This window comes from Aquila chrysaetos, chromosome 9 (assembly GCF_900496995.4).
Source record: "Aquila chrysaetos chrysaetos chromosome 9, bAquChr1.4, whole genome shotgun sequence".
Classification (NCBI taxonomy): domain Eukaryota; kingdom Metazoa; phylum Chordata; class Aves; order Accipitriformes; family Accipitridae; genus Aquila; species Aquila chrysaetos.
In genome coordinates this window covers 41,150,895-41,170,982 of record NC_044012.1, presented here as the reverse complement: position 1 = coordinate 41,170,982, position 20,088 = coordinate 41,150,895, and the positions used below count along the sequence as shown (strand labels likewise).

Here is a 20,088-nt window from a genome sequence, read left to right as displayed (position 1 = left end):
TAAACATTCTCCACCTTCCACCCATTTGTATCATTTACTGGCCTTTATATGGAGGGATATTCAAACTTTAACAAGTTTGGACACAAAACACAGATGGACAACGAAACACCTCCAGCTTGCACCAGCTGCAGTTCAGACCATCTGCATGTCCTCAGGATTCCCCTCTACACAGTCATACCAGAACAGAGCAGACAGAAGAGAAGGCACCTTCCCACAGCAAGTTTTCATCACACTTCTCCAGAAGTGAGGACTTGCCTTCGGTAGCCCACTTGTGCGTTAAGGGCAGGCAGGGGTAAGTGAATGCTAAGGGCAACGAGCACAGCAACAGCTGCGTAGTTCCTCTACAGAAACACGTTCATTTCCTGGGAAAGCAAGGAGAGACTCCAGATGTTTTTTAATCAGCTCAAGGTCTGACCCCTACTGCCTTTGAGGAGAAGCTTTCAAAGCTCACTCAATGCTTTTTGTTGAACAGAAAGACAAAAGATTACAGCAAAATCACAAGCATCTCACTTTCACGCAGAAATAAGGTTACCATTCCAGCTTACTCTTTCATTCACATTTAAAACTAGAATAGCAACGAAACATTTGAAAGCATTAATTATGGTTTTCCCAATACCCCCTCCCAGGATAAGAGACCCTCTACATACAGCAGAAGAGCTCACCCCTGGCTTGCCACCCTCCACCTCCAGATGCTGGACAGCAGAGGAAACAGAGCCTCAAAAAAGATTTGGCAGCTTGTAACCTTTATTTTTAGTTTTTTAAAATTATTTAAAAAGCATAATTAGAAACTTTCATTACAGAAATAATCCTAGCAAACCAGTTAGACATTCCATTGCTCAACATTTAGGAAACTTCACATCAGCACCACTAGAGACACAGTCCCCACCCCTTCCAATTGAATAGTCAGTGAGTGGCAAGAACAGAGAGGTAACTGCTCCTCTACAGCCAGCTCTAGAAAAAAAAAAAAAAAAAAAAGAAAAAAAAAATCCCACTTTAAGCCAGGAAGTTGGACACCTGGATTGGCAGAGTTCAAACCATGGCCACAAAGACCTGGACTCAAAGAGGACAATCTTTCCATATAAGAGAACACTCCAGGCTTGGGTACACCATTTCCTCATTTTATTGCATCATTTCCAGTAAATTCAGACATTTTCTTTACTTCTGCCTGTATGAAGTTACTCCCTCCTAGATCTGCACACATGCTACCACAAGGGTCCCAGAGTAATGTAGCTGGGCCCTTTAATCTGAGAGTGGTAACCCATCACAGGACAGCTTCATTTCAACAGGAAGGCTTTGAGGACTGACCCAGCTCCTTCCTTGGGCACACACCACATTCGACATCAGAAAGCAGACAGGATGGACTGGTGTAACTTAAGCCGCCACTTTCCATAGCCGCTCAAGTCTTACAATTATCAGAGCTCACACTAGCAATACCATCCCAGCTCATTCTTATTCTTGGGTTACCAATGAAAGATATGTGAAGAAAAGAGACGGGTGAAGGCAGCTGGATACATACTCCCAGCACCTGAACTGATTAAAAAAAAATAAGTGTTACACATTCATTGTTTGCATTTTTTAAAAAGTCTTTTAAGTGATTGATTGTGATGTGATTGTATGATTAGGGCTCTTACCACAACCCGTAAAATCTAAAAAAATGCAGGCAAAATAAGTGACTAAAATTTAGCCTCTCCTGGGGAAGGGGGAGGAAGGGAGAGAAGTGGGCTGATTCAGAGCTCATGGACATTGGTGAATCATATCCTACCACACTAAGACCAGCAATTCCATAGGGCCACTTACCGACAAACTGAGCACGTCCACCTTCAAGGTCTTAAAGGAAGCCATACCCTCCATGCCTTTTAGTAATTTTAAGGACAAATTTCTTTTTTACTTATTATTTAGGCAATTATTCAGGTGCTGAGCATGTACTTTCAGCCCAGACATTTGATATTTTAGTTACACACACATACACTCTCCACCTTCAACTACATCTATTGAGGCTGATGAACTGAGCCCTTGTTTTCCCAGAAAGGCCAACAAGGGGCAGGAAAACGTTGCTAAGCATAGCAAGACCAGTTTGTTTCCAAGGGTGATCCTCCACCACCACATAACCCAAACAAGCAAGCTTTCCATTCCTTTATGCTAAACAGCAGTCCTCCTTTCTAACAGAAGAATCCTGGGAATGATCCTGCAACAGCTTTCATATTCAGACATCAATCCAGAACAGCTGGATGTATTTTCATGCCTTTTCTTTCTCAAAAACAAAAGCTTTGCCACCAAAATTCACATTCAAGTTCAGATCGCCTATTTGTGGACAGGGCAACAAGGAGAAGTTTGGGGTTTTTGGCAGAATCACGTGGTTTTTGTTGTTCTCAAAAGAAATGGACCCTCACTTAGGACCCTGGCAGAACCAGAAGCAGAGGTCAAAGGAGTTAAACTTTGCTTTTTTTTTTTTTTTTAAAAAAAGTTTTATCCAAATAAATCCCACTTCTGCAGGTCAGTTTTGTTTTTCAGTATCTTGATACAAACTAAAGGAGAGCATAGGTACAGCTGGGCTGCAGCACAAGAAGGTGAAACCCAAGGACCCAGCCACAAACCTGGATCATGGCAAACTGAAATTCAAGGCCCCAGCAGCAGCACCAGCTGCCAGCCCAGGGGCTGGTGAAGTGAAACCCCAGGCTCCAGCAGCAACACCTGCAATCCTGGTACCTAGAAAAACAAAACCTGAGCCCCAGTAAAAGCCTGGAACTCCAGGTGAAGCCATAGGCCCCAGGGGCACCAGTTGCCAGCCTGGAGCCCAACAGAAATGAAGCCAGAGGCCCCAGGAAGCAGCTGCTGCCAGCCTGGGGCCAACTTGAATTAAGAACTTTGTACTATTTCTTTAAAAAGATGAATTCTGCAGTCCATGATTGGTTGACATTAAGAAGGCATAAGCCAAAGCGACAACAGGGAGGCGAGGCTGGTTAAAGCAATATACATTATATACAAACTCTTGGGTTAATTAGTCCACTTGGTAGGCAACGTCCTTCTTGTCTACAAGGCGCACTGGAATGAGCAGGGGAGGAGAGGGGGGCAAGATTCCATCCGATACCTTCTTGGCACTGAAGTGGTAAGGTGCCAGCGCCTCTTGATAGAAAACATGGAGAAAAAATAATCTTTAAATAACGGCACAAAACTGAGAAAGTCCTCCCAAAGCCTGCCCCAGTGGAATTGCCCGAGTCTAGCTGGAGGGGCTGATCTGTCTGAGAGCAGAGTCTCTGCAGCAGGGAAAGGGCATTAGCAGCACCGCTTCTTCCTTTTACTGTTCTTCGTTAGCTTCACCACATCATTCTGTTGCTGCTGTTGCTGCTTTGCTAAGTTTTCTTTCTTTGCTCGCAGGACTAGCTCTGTAATGCAATTAAACATCTGCAAGAGAAACAAGCAAGTTTAGACCACCCAGGAACTCAGGCTAGCTTTTGTGGGATGCTGTTCTTTTGAAGCAACTCCACTTTTCTAGATATTTCAATGATGGTTCAGAGATCTTCCCCAACCCACTACGGGCCAAGCCGAAATCCAGTACCTTCCCGAGCCACTCCCAAACTAAATCAATAACACCTCTATCCCCTTTCCCAAACCAGTAAATAAAACCAGGTCAGTTTGGCAACCAAGGCCAGGAGTAAATACGGGGCAGTCCTACCTCCTAGAAGCACTCCCCCTAGTGACAAGTCTTTCCTGAGACCATGCCTAATACGTTAGCGCTGTAAAGCTAGTGAAAATGCAATGTGGGCTCCTTCATTGCTCTTCCCCAACTCTTCCAAACACAGGCAGATGTCTCTCTTTGACATTTTACTACTCTCTTGCAACTTGTACAAAGCATTTTATCTTTCTTTCTCAACGGGAAGAATGTAATTGTTATTTTTTCCCAAACCATTATCCCCAAATTATTTTAGCTATACTCCTCCGCATATTATATTACCTCTTCCACATTAATATTTTCTTTGGCGCTGGTCTCAAACAATTGGATCTCCATCTGCCCAGCAAATTTATAGGCATCTTCTGTTTCTACCACTTTTCGCTCTGGGTCATCATTCTTATTCCCCACTAAGAAAAGGAAAGAAAACAAAAAGTCAGTTTGGTACTTCAGCAGGTCAGCCCACTAAATAAGATGTAACTCTGATTAGAAACTTACCTAGTATCCGGCAGACATCATCACAATTTTGATTAATTTCATGCAACCACCGTTTTACATTCACAAAAGATTCTGCACTCGTTACATCGTAGACAACAATGACCCCATGTGTTCCTCTGTAATACCTATGGAGCAGGAAAAGACAATAAATGTTAATTCAAGCTATATATCGTCTTCTTAGCTCTTTCTCTTTCACTTGGCTTCTACAAGATTCATAACAAATCCCCAAGTTACAGCAATCAAGTGCCCCCATTTTCTTTCCACTGGGAGTCATTTAATTCTTTTACAACAGCTAGATCACATGCTATTCCTCTAAACCTACAGATTTCCCTGCTCATTTAGTCTATACAAGTAGGTTTCAAAGTCCAAAGTCTGCTGTTTACTTCCTTGTTCAGGTTCTTGAGACCTTCAAAGATGAATACTGTCTTCCAGCTACGTGAGCAAAAGGTAGTGGTGCCCCCAATATGTCCTCAGAACTGGCTGTGATGTGAACCTTCGCATCATACAAGCCACATCAAGTTTTTGCAGTAATTTTGTTATCTGTGAAAGATCACTTACAGACTAAAATTTCAGCAGATCTCCAAATATATTCAATCCTCAGTCACAGTTCTCTTGAGCTCACAAAAATTTCCCTCTTGCTGAGCGACTGTGTTCTGATCACACCTTCCTACTCAACAGATCAACTCCATATGTGCATTCACTGCGCTCTGCTACCTTTAGCCATTAAAAATAAGCTTCGTTTCAGTTTATTCCCATTAGCCTTGGGCAACAAGCACCTTTAAAAGATGATGAGCAATTCTGATATGCAAGAAAAATACCTGAATTCAAGTTCCAGCATTATCACCTGCATGAACCTACTAAAGGCAGACAGTATGTGCACCATGAGAATGCTACATCAAAAAAGCAAGCTCCACCTTCTCAGTTTTCAGCCACATTCACAGGGCTATCGGGTATTTTCCCTACTGCAAATTAGGCAGCTTTGACAAAAAAAAAAACCCAAACAAACAACAACAACAAAAAAAAAACCAACCACCTCTTGCAGCACTCTCCCTTCCACTGCACTTCAGAGATGTCCACTCTGACCACTCTGGTCCTCTTTGATAATTCATTTCAACTCAGCGAACACCCCTTTCAACTTCAAAGCCTTTTAATCTAATCCAAATGCACTACCTTTCAGAAGATCTCAAAGCTTCAGCTCACTTCTGCTACTGACTTGCTTGAGCAAGTTACTATCTCTTCTCCACCTTTAGCCTCATCATCCCTTCTATAACAGAAGCCACTTGCCTTTATAAATCATCAAAGCTGCCCGCCAGAAAAAGACCTGGGGGTGCTGGTTGACAGCTGGCTGACTACAAGCCAGCAGTGTGCCCAGGTGGCCAAGGCAGCCAACGGCATCCTGGCCTGTATCAGAAATAGTGTGGCCAGCAGGAGCAGGGAGGTGATTGTTCCCCTGTACTTGGCACTGGTGAGGCCACACCTCAAGCACTGTGTTTAGTTTTGGGCCCCTCACTACAGGAAAGACATTGAGGTGCTGGAGCATCTCCAGAGAAGGGCAACAAAGCTCGTGAGGGGCCTGGAGCACAAGTGTTATGAAGAGAGACTGAGGGAACTGGGGTTGTTTAGTCTGGAGAAAAGGAGGCTGAGGGGAGACCTTATCGCTCTCTATAACCACCTGAAAGGAGGTTGTATTGAGGTGGGTGCTGGTCTCTTCTGTCAGGTGGCTGGAGATAGGACGAGAAGAAATGGCCTCAAGTTGCGCCAAGGGAGGTTTAGATTGGATATTAGAAAAAATTTCTTTACTGAAAGGATTGTCAGGCCTTAGAACAGGCTGCCCAGGGAAGTGGTGGAGTCGTCATCCCTGGAGGTGTTCAAAAAACACACAGACATGGCACTTCAGGACATTGTTTAGCGGGTATGGTGGTGTTGGGTTGACTGTTGGACTCGATGATCTTAAAAGGTCTTTTCAAACCTAAACGATTCTACGATTCTATGATCAAGACAGAATTCCACAGACAGGCATACATCACATACAGAATGCACACATTTCCCCCCACCCCTTTCCTCTTGTGATCACTTTGTGTGATAGTCACTGGGTATCAATACTCTTCTATGATATGATACATACTCTACAGAAGCAGGAGAGCCCGCTCCTATTGCTCATCTGGGCACTTTCAGAAGACAGTCAAATACTTCTTCCATGCCATTACCAGTAATTTATGCTGTACATTCACTTTCCTTGGCAAGAACTAACTCAGGTAAGAATTATTCCCAGCCTGTAAGAGGTCCCGCGCTTTCAAATATTCTAGTCCATTCACAATCAGTTCCTTTAATAGCTTTAAAACTTGCTACACCTCTGCATTTGTGCTGTACTTCGTTACAAGTTCAACTTTATTTCATAACTTAGATCCTTTAGAGGAAAAAGTATTCCATAGCCTGAATCCACATGTTGCAAAAATAATCCATCCTCTCCCAACACTAACATGTACTGCACACCGTTTTTGATAAATACTGTTTTGTATGATAGCATCAGAAAGGGAAAGATCTCCAGTCCTATCAACACACTAGATTTCTTTACATCTCAACAATAAACTAATTATCTTCAAACTCTCCCATATCACCTAACAGCCTTTTAATTCAGCAACCCTCAGGCTGACCTACCACTTCCTAACACTGAGCATTACATTTGCAAAGGCAACACTCAGCCTTTAGAGAAACGCAGTGGTTCAGCTACACCTACGCAGAGCTGCTTCGTTCTGCTGTGCACACCATAAAACCATGCCTGGTATCCCAGTCATCCAACCCAGAGGACCCAACAGAGCATCCTGCTGCTCCTACCTTGCCCACGCACCTATGTTTTCTTCTAAGCAAAGCATATGATGTCAGGGAGTAGAATAACATGCACCCTGCACATATAGATCCCCCTCCTAACATGCCGTCAGCACAGTCATCGTTTGCTCCTAGGGATGAGGACTGTGGGCTGGACCATGCAGCACAGACCACTATGGCACGCAAAACTCTGCAGGAGCTGGGAGCTCCTGCCACAAAGCACTAATATTGCCAACCACCTCATCAGAAACATCCCCCTTTGTGCAAGACAGCAACCCCTGACTCCTGCTGAGTTCCTACCAGCTTACACTGCTTCTATTTTTGGAACGGAAAATTGTCTGGCACATCATTCTAGAAAGGTTGCCAACCCCTCATCTACACTAAAATGTCATTTTCTCCATTGGCTGACATTACCTTTTAGCAGCCCGAGAGATAAGACCATACTACCTTTTATTCTCTAACTCTCAAGCCCCATAATACGCATTTTTCTCAAAAAGCTAGTCATGCTATTTTCTATCATTTGTTAGATACAGCCTTGTGTCCTAGATAAGATTTTAGGCTTAACAAGTACAGCAAAGATTCTCTAACCCCAAGTGCAGGACAGTACTATAAAATAAAATCTGATTTATCCTACCCCATCCTTCAAACTTCAGAATGATGCAGTGCAGAATTGCTTTTATAACAAGTTGTAGGCTTTGGCAAGTAGAGAACAGATGGGGCTTTTGGCATTCAGGGAGGAGTAGGTGTAGATTTTGTGCTTCTGGCAACCAAGAGGTAGTTGAGGCTTTGACACTAGGGAAGGAATGCCTTATCTTCTTCCCATCCACATTTTAGGGAAGATGGAGACCACAGAAATGAGAGCAGAAGAGGAACGAAGTTCTCAACCTCAGCCTTCCATTCAAGGACTAAATGAGTGATGCTATCTGTCCTCTATATGTTAGGCACCTCTGCCATGTACCCTACAAACCTCAAAGCCAGTACCTGCTACTACTCCTAGTGATAAATACATTAATGAAATACAGCAAAAAAAAAAGAAAAAAAAAAAGAAAAAAAAGAAGTTATAGAACAGTTATGTTTATAGTGTCCATAAAAGTATCCCACTGAGGTGAAAGACAACCAAACCTCACCTGTATATGCCCTTGGATTGCTTGGGAGCAGCCAACTAACTTCCATACGGTAGTAGCCAGCTATCTTCCATATAGTTGGAAAAGTTACCTAGATCTAAAGGCCTTACATTTAGCTTTGGTGTGGAAAAGGCTTAAGAATGATAACATTTAAGTTGAAATAAACACAGTACCACCTAAATTCCTTGTTCTACCTATAGAATTATATTGAAAGAAGCTTAAAGACATAAGCTTACTGCCTTTGAAACATTACCTACTAATACTGCAGACTTAATACAGAAAGTCTTCAGAATGGGTTAACCAAACTCGCCATGTCCTTCAGCCATCTGCATCCTCCCCTCACATCTCTGAAGACTACCGTTCTAAGCAGAAGGGAACATTTTGCCATTCATTGTGGTACTCCCTACTACAAGATACCAGTAAGAAAGTTATCAGATTTCTTCTAGCAAATGCTTCCCAAGATTAGCATCTGGAGCTATAATAACTAGTTTCATGAAGCATGACGGTAGCTAAGTCAGATTTAGAAAAGACAGAGTATTACTGACTGCATCAGTTCAGTAGGGCACCTATGTTCATTTTTCCAGGGGGGGGGGAAGTAACTGGCCAACTTGAAAAATAGGTCATTGGTTAAATCCAACACCTTTGTTAGTATTTCACTAGTTTGTAGTATACATCTTTCCTTGTTTTTCAGTCCTCTAGAATTCTAAACAATTCCAGAGACTTCTAATAGTCTGTTTTCATACTCATCTTTTTTTCAGGTTCCCTGAAGCCCATCTATTGTCACAGGTCAGTTGACCAGTCTTTCGACCATCATATCTGGTTTACAAGACACAGCAATTCTATCATCTCAAAAAGTTTATCCCTCTCTTGAACACGCCATTCCACACAAATGCATGGCAGAAAGTCCCTCTGCTATCACTATTCATCCTGAGCTAGCATCTGACAGCTATTATTTAAAGCTTAAATCCTAAAACCACAGTCCCGAATCAGGACAAAGTAGTCCTATCTACAAGAGCAAATGAATTACAGGAACTGGTTGTTCATGCATCTTAAAGATTCCTGCTAATACAGCTGAATCCTGGCATGCTACATCTCTGGTGAATTTAAATCAAATTTAGAGTTTGGATGACATTCCATGCCAATCAAATTCACGCAACTTGGCCTCTCCTCCCACTAGTCACCAGCTATCCCAGTATTTCCACATTTAATAGACAGTAAAAACAGCTGCTGTCTTTTATACTTGCCAGTCTGAAATTCTGATCTAGTTTATTTTTCCTGAGTTTCTGTAGAATACTCCACATCAACTTCATTTCTGTTCCTTAACAGTTTCATTCTGTTCTTCAGCTTCTGTAGCTGTAGTCAAGTAAAACCAACATAATATATAACCTTTTAATGTTTCCCGATTTTCTACTATTAACTTCCTACCACCTCTACCATTTTGCAGTTCTAGGTCTACACAGCGGTACTTCCAACCTATTACTATTATTACCAGATGCGCTCTAATTTGAGACTTCCTTGCTAGGCTTGGCTCAACATCAATCTGAACGCTACCTTTAACTGTACAGGGACTTCCTGGCCTACAGGAATACTGAAGGAACACCTTTTTATATTCTTATCCTCAATCTAAACCTCAATCTAGTCAAAGACTCAACAAAGACTACTACACTGTTGACAGGGCACTCACACTCCACCCATGATTTGGTAGCCAAGCCCTTTCGTAAGCACTAGCATGGTAACTCGATTTGTCACTCTGTTTGGGATAAGCAAATCAGTTACAGTATTACTTTGCCAATAATAATAATAATAAAAAGATAGAACCATTTCTAAAATATGAATCTTGTTATCTCCTGTTTTTATAGGTGATTATGTTTAGGTCCAGAGAGCCTCTTGAAAAATATCAGTGAATGCTAGACAGTCACAGCTAGCTGACCTAGCAGCAAGAAGAGTCCTCATGACAATGTAACCAGCATTCCTGAAGTGTTTTCCTCAACAGTTCAAATGCACCTGGACACAAGAACTTCTTTGCTTAAAGTTGCACAAAGTTAAAATCTTTCTTCCCTAACCATGGAAGATTCTGTAACTACTGTACCAGAGTTAAGGCAAGAAAACTGGGGCTTTCCAATGTACCTCACTTTGGTAAAAACCTATGCAAAAGTAAGTAGTAGCAGAATTCAAACAGGTCATAGCACAAATGCCCTCAAACCATTTCAGATTATCTATTTTAAATGTTAATCAAGGAAAAAAATTTACATAAAACGCCGCGCAAAGTCCAATCTGCTGCTATTCCCGTTCACAAAAGGAAGCGTCCTTTCCTGGTATTCCCCGTTCAGTGCCGGATACCATGGCTTTCTGAACTAGCTGGCATCAGCCCTACGAACCAACGCTCATTAACGCAGCTCCGAGTCGTGTCAGGGAATCTGAAAACAGGAAGGCCATTTGCTGACTCAGCACTAATTGGGGCACTCTGTGACTAGCCTGTGCGCACAGCTGATGGGAGCCACAGCACTGCATTGCTGCCTCCCCCTCACCGCTTCCTGCCCAAAGCTCCCTGCAGTGCTGAAACAAGAAGTGATGTCACACACAGGAACCCTACAAAAGGCAACCGAGTTTTTTCAAGCTAAACACTTAAGAAACAATGGAAGTAATCCAGTAATATCCGTATAAAAGCGCAGAGGAAAGGGGCGGTGCACACATCAGGTTCAATTTTACCGTTTCTAGCTGTTTAGACGTAACACAGATGCAACCAATCTCATTATTTTTATGTCTGAGTAAGTTAACCAATACATCAGCTGAAAACAATCGTCCTCTCAAATAGGAGCCAAAAGAGAAGTCAGTCATGAAAGACCAAGTGAAACACCTAGGTCTTTCAAGAATTACTATTTTCTGTTAATAGCCAAAGGAAACAGAGGTTCCATTTCCAAGTGTATTTTTTAACTCTTCCCCTAGCGCCATGGTGAGCAGTCCCACCTTTACTGCAGTCAGTTTACAAACACATTTTATTCCTAGTTCCCACTGCTCTGGGTGTGGTTTCTTCAGGAACAGGAAAAGCCGTGCACGCGCTGTTCAAAAGGACAATGAGCATGAAACCGAACTCAAACCAAGGAAAAGGTTAACTTCATTCACATGGGCGTCTGCTTCAACAGAACTCTGCACAGAGAGTCGCTAAAACGCATTTGTCCTAAAAGAAAACTAAATATCGGAAAACCTATTCTTTGATCTCAAAGCTATTCATTAGTTACATGACGCTGACAGAGGGTTTGCACTCTGTACTTCTACAATACATTCAATCAGAGGATGACTTTCTTGAACAGGCTTCAGAGACAAGTCTTCTACTATATGCAGAACAGTGAAATAACTCCAGTTCTACCATCTGGAAACAAGCAGCAGAGGAATAAGACAAAGCCATCACAGAAATGCACAGAAGAGTGAGGAATTCTAAAATCCCAGTTTCAAACCTAGCCACAATATCACCACCGCTATCGGCTGATAAAACAGCTGAGAGAAGTCCCACCGTACAGACAGCAAAGCTCTCGTTAGCTAATCGACTGCAACATTAAAATATCTAAACCGTAACTCTAAACTACAAGATCCATACACAAAGCTACATATCACAAAGCCCAGTTATACTCACGTTGACGTAATAGTCCGGAAGCGCTCTTGTCCAGCTGTGTCCCAGATCTGTAGCTTCACCTTCTCTCCATTGATCTCAACTGTCCGGATTTTAAAATCCACTCCAATTGTGGTAATGTAGCTGCCTGAAGGGAAAGCGTGGATAAGTGAGAACCTAAGTCTTGTTTATTTTGGATGTCCGAAAGCACACTTCTGAATGCTATTTGGCAGTAGCTCTCAGATTGGACAGGAGAACCAGATTACCCCTATCTGCTTATTGTTTAAAATGCCCTATCACGTCATGCTGATCTGCATATTTTTATCTGTAGTTAATAGCTTTTTTCTAGCCGTAAAGCCATTTCTCCCACGCGACCCTTAAAATTTAAAACTCAGTGTGACAAAATAAAATTATTCTTCTACTTCATTGGTGGTCGAGAGTAAGCACCCAAATATCTCAAGAAATGGACAGTAACTATGCAAGTATTTCACTTGTGAAAATTTTGAGACAAAGCTTTGCTTTAAATGCTTGTGCAATCACTTATTTTGAATAGTCTGTTCTAAGAGTTTCCTCCCAATAAATTAGTTATGTCACAAATGTAAGTGGTTTAGCCACAACAGTCAATCAATCTAAATCCCAAATGGCCAATAGGAAGTCTGCATAGAGTACAGCATAAGCTAAAAAACCTAAGCTATTTCTGGAACCATGTCAGTATTTAAATACTGTGGGACTTGCAGTTGCAAATGAAGATCAGACAGGATGGCTTGTATAGGCTTATACCAAGAGAAGCAAAGTTAGAAACATAATGTATTCCTAGTACAGCTATTAGCGGGTAAATGCAGAAGAACAAGTCCTTGCCAACCAGCAGCACTGGAGCAGACCTTGACCATTTCACTTATTGAAGTAAACAAAATACTCACCTGAGAACGTATTATCTGCAAAACGCAACAGCAAACTGCTCTTGCCCACACCTATGGCAAACAAAGACAGCAAGATCTTTGAATACAGTCATCTTGGGTGTCAGGTAACATAACAGTATTTTACCCATCCATTGCATTTTTAACTCTAACTAGGATATTTTCTCAGCAGATAACTTAGGACCATCCACCTTGACTACTCATCTCAGTACTCTCCTTGAAGATTTGATCAAGCACACTGCGGTCACTCCAAGACTCAGTATGCTTCTTGTAGCAGTACGGGGCTGGGGGTTGTGCCCTCCTTCCTCCAGCCCTCAGCAAACTCTCAAACAGTAGCTTTTGAACTGTGGTCAGTTCTAAGAGGTCATAAAAGAGTAATAACTGAAAGCAAGTCTACGATCAGTAGGTTTACATTTGCTAAGGAAAGATCCAAAAATGAGCACGTCCTGCTAATTAACAAGTACTCAGGACACTGCCCTAAACTACTCTATTGAATTCCACTCGCACATCATGCTTAACACCACTGCCTACCTCCCATTCATTATGCCATGCTGAACGAGAGTGGAATTTGGACTACTTTGACAATCAGACTAGGGTTTGGTACTATAAAGCTTAGGTTATCATGGCCATAGTTTAACAGAAGCCTAAACCAAACAGAGGAGTCGGGAACAATTGTTCTGTATTGCCATCCAAAATAGGCTTGTTCCACATCTAACAGGAAGGACACATGCCTTTCTGAAGTTGTACCTTTTGCCAAAATGTTCCATGAAACATTTGTCTAAGTGCTTTGAGTAGTACTTCATCCAGGTTTTCCTTAAATGATTGTCTGCACCCTGATCACACCCTGTTGCAGAGAAGCATTTTTCACAGTGCTTCAGACAAGAATTGTAAGAAACTCATTCCCGCACACCCAACCAAGGGAATCTGGGTATCAGAATGCCTCGAAGTTGTTATCTCTGCATAACATCTCTGCTGTTAATGTCCCTTCCTCTCCCTTCCCCCCAAAAAAGAAGTCTGCTATGGCATGAAGAGGAAATTCAACTTCACCAGGGTGATTATCTATTAAATCTTTTCAGGTAGAAGTTATTTAAGCTAATTATTTTGATGATGTATAACTTGCAAGTTCTTCTTAATAGAAGACCTATGCAAAAACTATATAGAACTCCCAACAGTTCTCAGCTGCTGGCATCTGAAGATAGCTACCAGAAAAAAAAAAAAAAACAAACCACAACCAAAAAAAAACAACAACGAAAAAACAAACCTAAAAATCTGCATGATTCCAGTAAGCCAGGTCTCATTTGCAGAGTTCAAATCACCAGACATCTGGAGAAGCCATGCTCATTTCTCATTGAGTATTACATATGTTAAAAAAAAAAAAAATTAAAAAGAAAGAATGCTACTAAAAAATACAAAGTTACAACGTGCATACACTGAATACCTCTGAGCTCCAAAAAGGTAGCAGAGCAGATCCTGCACGTTTAACAGAGGACTGGTTATTTAGCAAGAGCTAAACCTCTGCAAAACGCCAGTCAGCTAAGGGAAGAGACTAAAAAAATAAAAAAAATTAATAAAAAAAAAAAGAAGAAAAAGTTTCAGCAAGTACTATGCTTCTTGATCAAGCAGCCTTGGCCTCCAGTTTAGTAAAAAGAAAGTAGATGCTGGAACCCACAGACTTGTCAGACCACACCACCTTCTTAAAACGTCAGCCAGCCTCAGGCTACGCTGCAGAGCTGCACGGGCTGCACATGACCACTGCTTTGTCAGGCTGTCCACTGCTGCATGGACACGGTCTTGTCTATACTGCTTTCAGCACTCAGGCAGCTTCTAGAGAAGACAAACCTCCTGAACTCAGGAAGTTCTACATGCTCCCGACGACAACGATCTCACTAAACAAACACTGCCTCTGACCCACACTGTTCACGTATAGAGAAACCACACGCTTCGTGACCCTCCACTTCCTACAGAGAGTTATTTGAAGATCTGAAAAGAGAAGGCTAGCAGGGCCTCTTTGCTTGTTGAAGACAGCAAAATGAAACCAAACAAAAAAAGGCCTATTGACTTTGCACAATCAAAGTTAAAAGCAAATTTCTGTGCCATACCAGTTTCTAAAACCCGTATCTTACTGAATGGTGAGTGAATTAAAGAAGCACATGCAAAGCACGGATCATCTGTATTATTTTTAAATATATAGCACAACTGAGATTACCAGCTGCTTTTCAAGATGACCTGTCCTAAAAACATACAAACCTACTACACTGTTGACATATTTGCATACAGGGGAAGGCAGATGAGACATAATCATCCTATCAAGTATCACTCCGCTTCCTATTGCGAAGAATAAACATCAGTAAACAAGGCAAGCAAAGTGTTTTGTGGAAGCAGGGACAAAGCCTTCCGGTCAGGGTTAGGAAAAACAAAAACAAAAAAGAAAAATCAATACTCAAACTACATAGTGAGATTTAATTACAACAACGGAGAACCACAGGCAACCCGATAATTCTCACAACACTTTTTTTCCTCTCACTGGATACACTACAGGTAGTCAAAAAGACTCAGCTAAGAAATTTCATTTAGTTGTTCAAAATGAGGAAAAGTCTTCTTCAGAGTTTTCACCATCCTGTTTATCTTGCCTGAACAGTTTTGAAACTCATCAGCAAGCAACAGAGTTACTGCTTTACTCAGAATGCAGCATTTGCTTTTAATAATCCATAGGCTCCCAGAAGCGCCTAGCATTTTAAGCTGTTTTGAAGCCATTGCCCTTTTTCCCTCTTTAGATCCCTTCATGCAGACACAGTTTAGTATAGAATAACATATTTTTACATACAGCTAAAGCTTCTGGAGGTGACAACTGCCAAGATCATGCAACATTACACTTTTACCCAAGAGCCATGCCTCGCTGCGTGCCGGGACCTGCTGCCTTATGGACCACACCTCTATTAAAAGAAGAGGGTGGATGCCATCTTCTCCAGTTTATGGAAATTAAACTGTAAGCTATTGGAGCGTTACCAACACTGAACCGGACTGAAGGCAGGAATCTTCCCAGTCCCAATTCTTATGTACCTAGACGAAAGCACCAGACACAGGCTGAGTTCACACGCTAGCCCTCCAGCAGTTTCTGAAACTGCTGCAGAAGTATTTACAGGTCTATTTTCAAAAATCCATAGCTACCCCTTATCCGTAACTATTTTAGGTATTTGCATCCAATGCTGTAACTAGAAGTACAGAAAGCTACCAGCTCTTCAAGGATTTATTAAAAAAAGTGACAAACTCTAGAATTGAGACTTCAGGTTGAAGCACGGAAGGAGTCTTAAGGAATAATTAAGATATTAAAGACCATTAAAACGTCGTAGTTGCCGCACTGGAAACAACGCTCCCTAGGGCTGAGGAGCAGCCAGCCCTTCCCACCGACGCCTTAAACTGTCTGTCACAGGGGAAGGGAATTCCCTCCTCATCCCAACAAGAGACGAGTGGGCGCCCTCAGAACGCGCGGCTCCCCAAAGGCCGACGCTACCACGAATGCGAACTTAGACGCGCCTAATCTTCCTTCTCCTAAACCTACCCACGCTATTTACCATAATATCCCGCGGTAGCCAGTTCCGCAGGTTCATCAGATAAAAACTTTACGAAGCCCAAGCGAACGCGCCCTCTCATTCAAAGCGCCGCGTTCCCCCGGCGACCCGCCCGGCCACGACACGGCACGGCACAGCCCAACGGCGCCGGAACACCCACCCACCCACCCACCCACGGGGGAACCGACCGCAGCGGCCCCACCGGTGCCCCGGGAGGAGGGAGAAGGCCCTCCCCACCTTCCCCCCGCCGCCCGGCCCGGCCCGGCCCGACCCGGCCCCGCCGCCGCCCTCAGGCCCCCTCACACAGCTCGAGGGGCGGCCACCCCGCCAGCGGCCTACCCCCGCCCTCACCGCTATCGCCGATGATGAGCAGCTTGAAGAGGTGATCGTAGTCCCTGGCCATGGCCGGGGCGGCGGGAACGGCCGCGGGCGACGGAGCGGGGGGAGGAGGAGGAGGAGGAGGAGGAGAAGGAGGAGGAGGAGGGGGCGGCGCGGCGGCTCCGGCCCGGATCCACTTCCCGAACAAACAGCCGGAACTGACAGCGCTGCCACCGCCGCGCATGCGCATCCCGCCAGCTGCGCCGGCACAGCCGCCGCGGGTGCCGCTGCGCCCCGCCCCGCCCGCGCGCGCACGCTCCTACGCGGCAAGGGAGACGCCCTTCCCCCCCCCCCCGCTTCCCCTCCTTCCCCTCCGCGGCGGCGCCTGCGCAGAAGGCGCGGCGGGGCTGAGGGAGCGTCGCGCGCTTTAGGCGGTCTCCACAGAGCTGTGAGGGACGGGCTGTGGTGAGGCTGTGGTCCTCCCTCCTCCGCACCCGGCTTCCCCTCCGCCGGTAGCTCGTCTTTCCTCTGTGTTGAGCCGCCGGGCCGTCTCCGGCAGGCAGCGGTGTGCCCGCCTCAGCTCCCACAGGCACTTGCGTGAGGCCCGTGGGTGTAGCAGAAGGGGAGGCTGCCGCCAGGAAGGCATCAAAGGCGTGAGGGAGGCCCAGCGCTTTCAGGCGCTGTGAGCTCCGCTCCTGGGAAGGCACAGGAACAGACCACCGCGGCTAGGAACGTGTTTTGCTGCTTCAACACGACGCCTGTGTGCCAAAGCAGCAAGTCGCACAGCTACAAGAACAGTTCCTATCGGAGCCCAACCTGCAGGTGAGGAAGCCCACAGCAAAGCGAAATGAAATGCCCAGGCCTGTCGATTCAGGCCAGTCTGGAACTAGATTCCTGGGGTTTTTAATCCAGAGATGTGCCTACGTATGGCTCAGGAAGGGCCTTGAGCTCACACGCATTGGCAGCTGCGCCTGCACCATCCACAGCCCAAATCCACAGAGTTTCAAACAGCACTCTCACCAATTGTCTAACACGCAAACAGCCTGAATAATTTTGCTATCAGTTGCACAGATAACTGACTATACAAACTCTGTGACAGACTATGATCACTTTTTAGGTGATCTCCACATTTAGGTGGAGACATGGCACAAGAAGAGTGCTGGTTTACTCTTCGATTATTTTTCTACAAAAATATTTGTTCTTACTGGTACTTGAACTCCTGAGATAAAACAATGCAGTGTTTTGGTGTGGAATACGTAAATTACTTAGGACTTCCTTTCCCAGTTATTAAGGCTTTTCAATACATATGTAAAAACGCAGTAATAAAAGGCAATGTGCTAGGCTTTGCATCTATTTTAAAAGTAATTTTAGTTTAGCGTAGGTTCAAACCAAAATATTGACGTGGTTATTTAATTAAACTAAGTTGATTTTTTTTTATTTTAACCATAAGTTTATGATCCATTGACACAAGTATCTCATTAACATGCATTTGTCTTTCAAATGGGGAGAGCTGTATTAGCACTGAAGAACACAGACCCTTATGGTCAAAGGAAAGATGACACAGAAAGCAAGGGCAGTTAACTTGAAAGTACCAATCCATAATGCTTTTGATAATTACAATCTAATTAGTTGTTCTAAAGATGCTTGGAGTAGGATGCGCCTACTTTGAGGATCTTTTTGGTAGGACCCAAGCACAAGTAAAAGATTGAAATCAGTGGAACATCACCACTGCAAACTGTGTCACTGACATTGGAGGGTGTTCACGCACCAGAACAGGTTGTCCAGGGAGGTGGTGGAGGCCAACCCGCCTCGACAGTGCCCCAGGCAACGTGCTCTACTCAATGATGCTTTGAGCACACAGGTTGGACTAGCTGAAATCCAGAAGTGCTGTCCAGCCACAACTGTGCTGTGATCTGTGCGTGTTTCTTAGAGAATGACAGACAGTTTTTAGCAGTATTGCTTTTTCCCTTAACATTGACTCAAAAGCTATAGACTCTTTTCTCTGGATTTATACAATAGGGTTTGGTTAAGAGGAGTAAGAATATTTTTTTAAGGCAATTGTCTCTAACCAACTCTAATTTCCTATTTCTTCTGCATAGGATATTGTGGCATGGTTCCACAGTTATATTTGTCCAATTTGTGTGCAATTCATCTGGAAACAAACCAACCCAGTATGGCTAAAATAGCATGTCTGGGTTGAAGATATTTTTTTTTTAGCACATAAAATGGCATCTTCTAAATACTTCTGGTCAACAATATGGCTAATGTCTGTGGTTTTAATTCTAAACCTTCCTTAATCTCAACCTTCAAAAAAGTATTCTAGCCTTCAAAGCTCACCCCTGTCAAGTCCCACACATCCTGAAATCCACTTAGATGACCTCCATTTCACATTCACTCTGCAACTCATGCATTTAAAACACCACACCCATTCTGCTTTATCCTCAAATGTATGATGTAGCTGAGGAGCAGGAGAAAGACTGGAGTGTTACCAGACATGAGTGTGTGTTAAATAACAGACTTACGCTCACAGATACCCTGCTCGAAAAGGATTTGCAGCTAGCCCAAACCTAGCCTAGTGCTAAAGCAACCCCCACCACATATCACCCACCCCAGTAAAGCACTTGGGCAGCCCATCGTATAACCCAACACGTGCCCCAAGCATCAGGGTAGCCAAGGACACTGCTGGGCTGCAGGGAGATCCCTTGAATCCAGCATACAAATCACCAGCTCAAACCCAAAATGATAATGACTCCTATTACCTTTATTTTTAAGCTCATGAAACCTCATCATGTGAAAAGCGTGAGATGGCATGATATTACCTAATAAAACAGACAGTATAAACTGTGACTTATCTAAAAAAAAAAAAATCAAAATATTTGAATATTTTATGCTTTCACCTTTGTCTCTTTTCCATTGAAATTTTTAGCACTTTGTAAGTTTAAACACCTCATAAATTATTTTTTGATCTTCTTGAAATACACACAGTTCAGCTGTCACTCAGAGACAGTTGCTTGACAGTTCAAAGATGTTATCACCGTCAGTTGTGGGGAAAAATTATCTTTTACTGACAACTAGTATTTTTAAGACATTTGAAATGAGAAAAAAATTAATTCTTTAGTCTCCAAGTTGGCACAATCAATTTATCAGATCTCCTGTTGTGGCAAAAACTATGGGTATGTTATCTCTGATGTATTATACTGCAGTGTATAAATAGTTTAGTGAAAAGTAGCTATCAAAATCCAAATTCAGTGTTTCACTGTAATTGAAAAATCAGCAAATTCTCAATAAGTGCAAGTGAGCTCCTACCTTTTACTCCTCCCTCAGAAACAACTAAACTGAGTGCAGAAATTCAGCTGCTGTTTGGAAAGATGAATGAGTTTTTCCACTTGCTGCTACATAAGGTGGAAATACAAATAATCAAAATACCCTTAATAACAAAAGCTCTTACTGGCTAAAATTAACAAGTTAATAACAAAGGCTTCTATTTAACTGTAATTTTCTTTCACATGTTTATGTGGAGCATCAGTTAGAATCCGAGATAAAATAGGTAAGCCAAGGTGCC

General features: G+C 43.2%; 1 protein-coding gene across 1 annotated transcript; it reads right to left on the bottom strand.

The window, feature by feature from the left end:
* Positions 1-1,102: 1,102 nt before the first annotated feature.
* Positions 1,103-16,831, bottom strand: RAB35 (RAB35, member RAS oncogene family). Its single transcript, XM_030025405.2, has 6 exons — positions 16,560-16,831; positions 12,643-12,693; positions 11,747-11,870; positions 4,166-4,290; positions 3,953-4,077; positions 1,103-3,402 (listed from the first exon to the last, which is right to left on the bottom strand). Exons 1-6 carry the CDS (start codon positions 16,774-16,776, stop codon positions 3,274-3,276), a joined length of 771 nt encoding a protein of 256 aa, XP_029881265.1. The 5' UTR covers positions 16,777-16,831; the 3' UTR covers positions 1,103-3,273.
* Between the last annotated feature and the right edge of the window lie 3,257 nt (positions 16,832-20,088).

Bases quoted from the DNA above. Each gene is read 5' to 3' on its own strand.
- RAB35 (XM_030025405.2), bottom strand. From the start codon at position 16,776: ATGCGCATGCGCGGCGGTGGCAGCGCTGTCAGTTCCGGCTGTTTGTTC. The intron at 4,291-11,746 runs GTGAGTATAACT...CCTGCTCCATAG, and splicing joins TTCCGGACTATTACGTCAAC to GTATTACAGAGGAACACATG. The intron at 3,403-3,952 runs GTAATATAATAT...TTTCTCTTGCAG, and splicing joins AAAATATTAATGTGGAAGAG to ATGTTTAATTGCATTACAGA.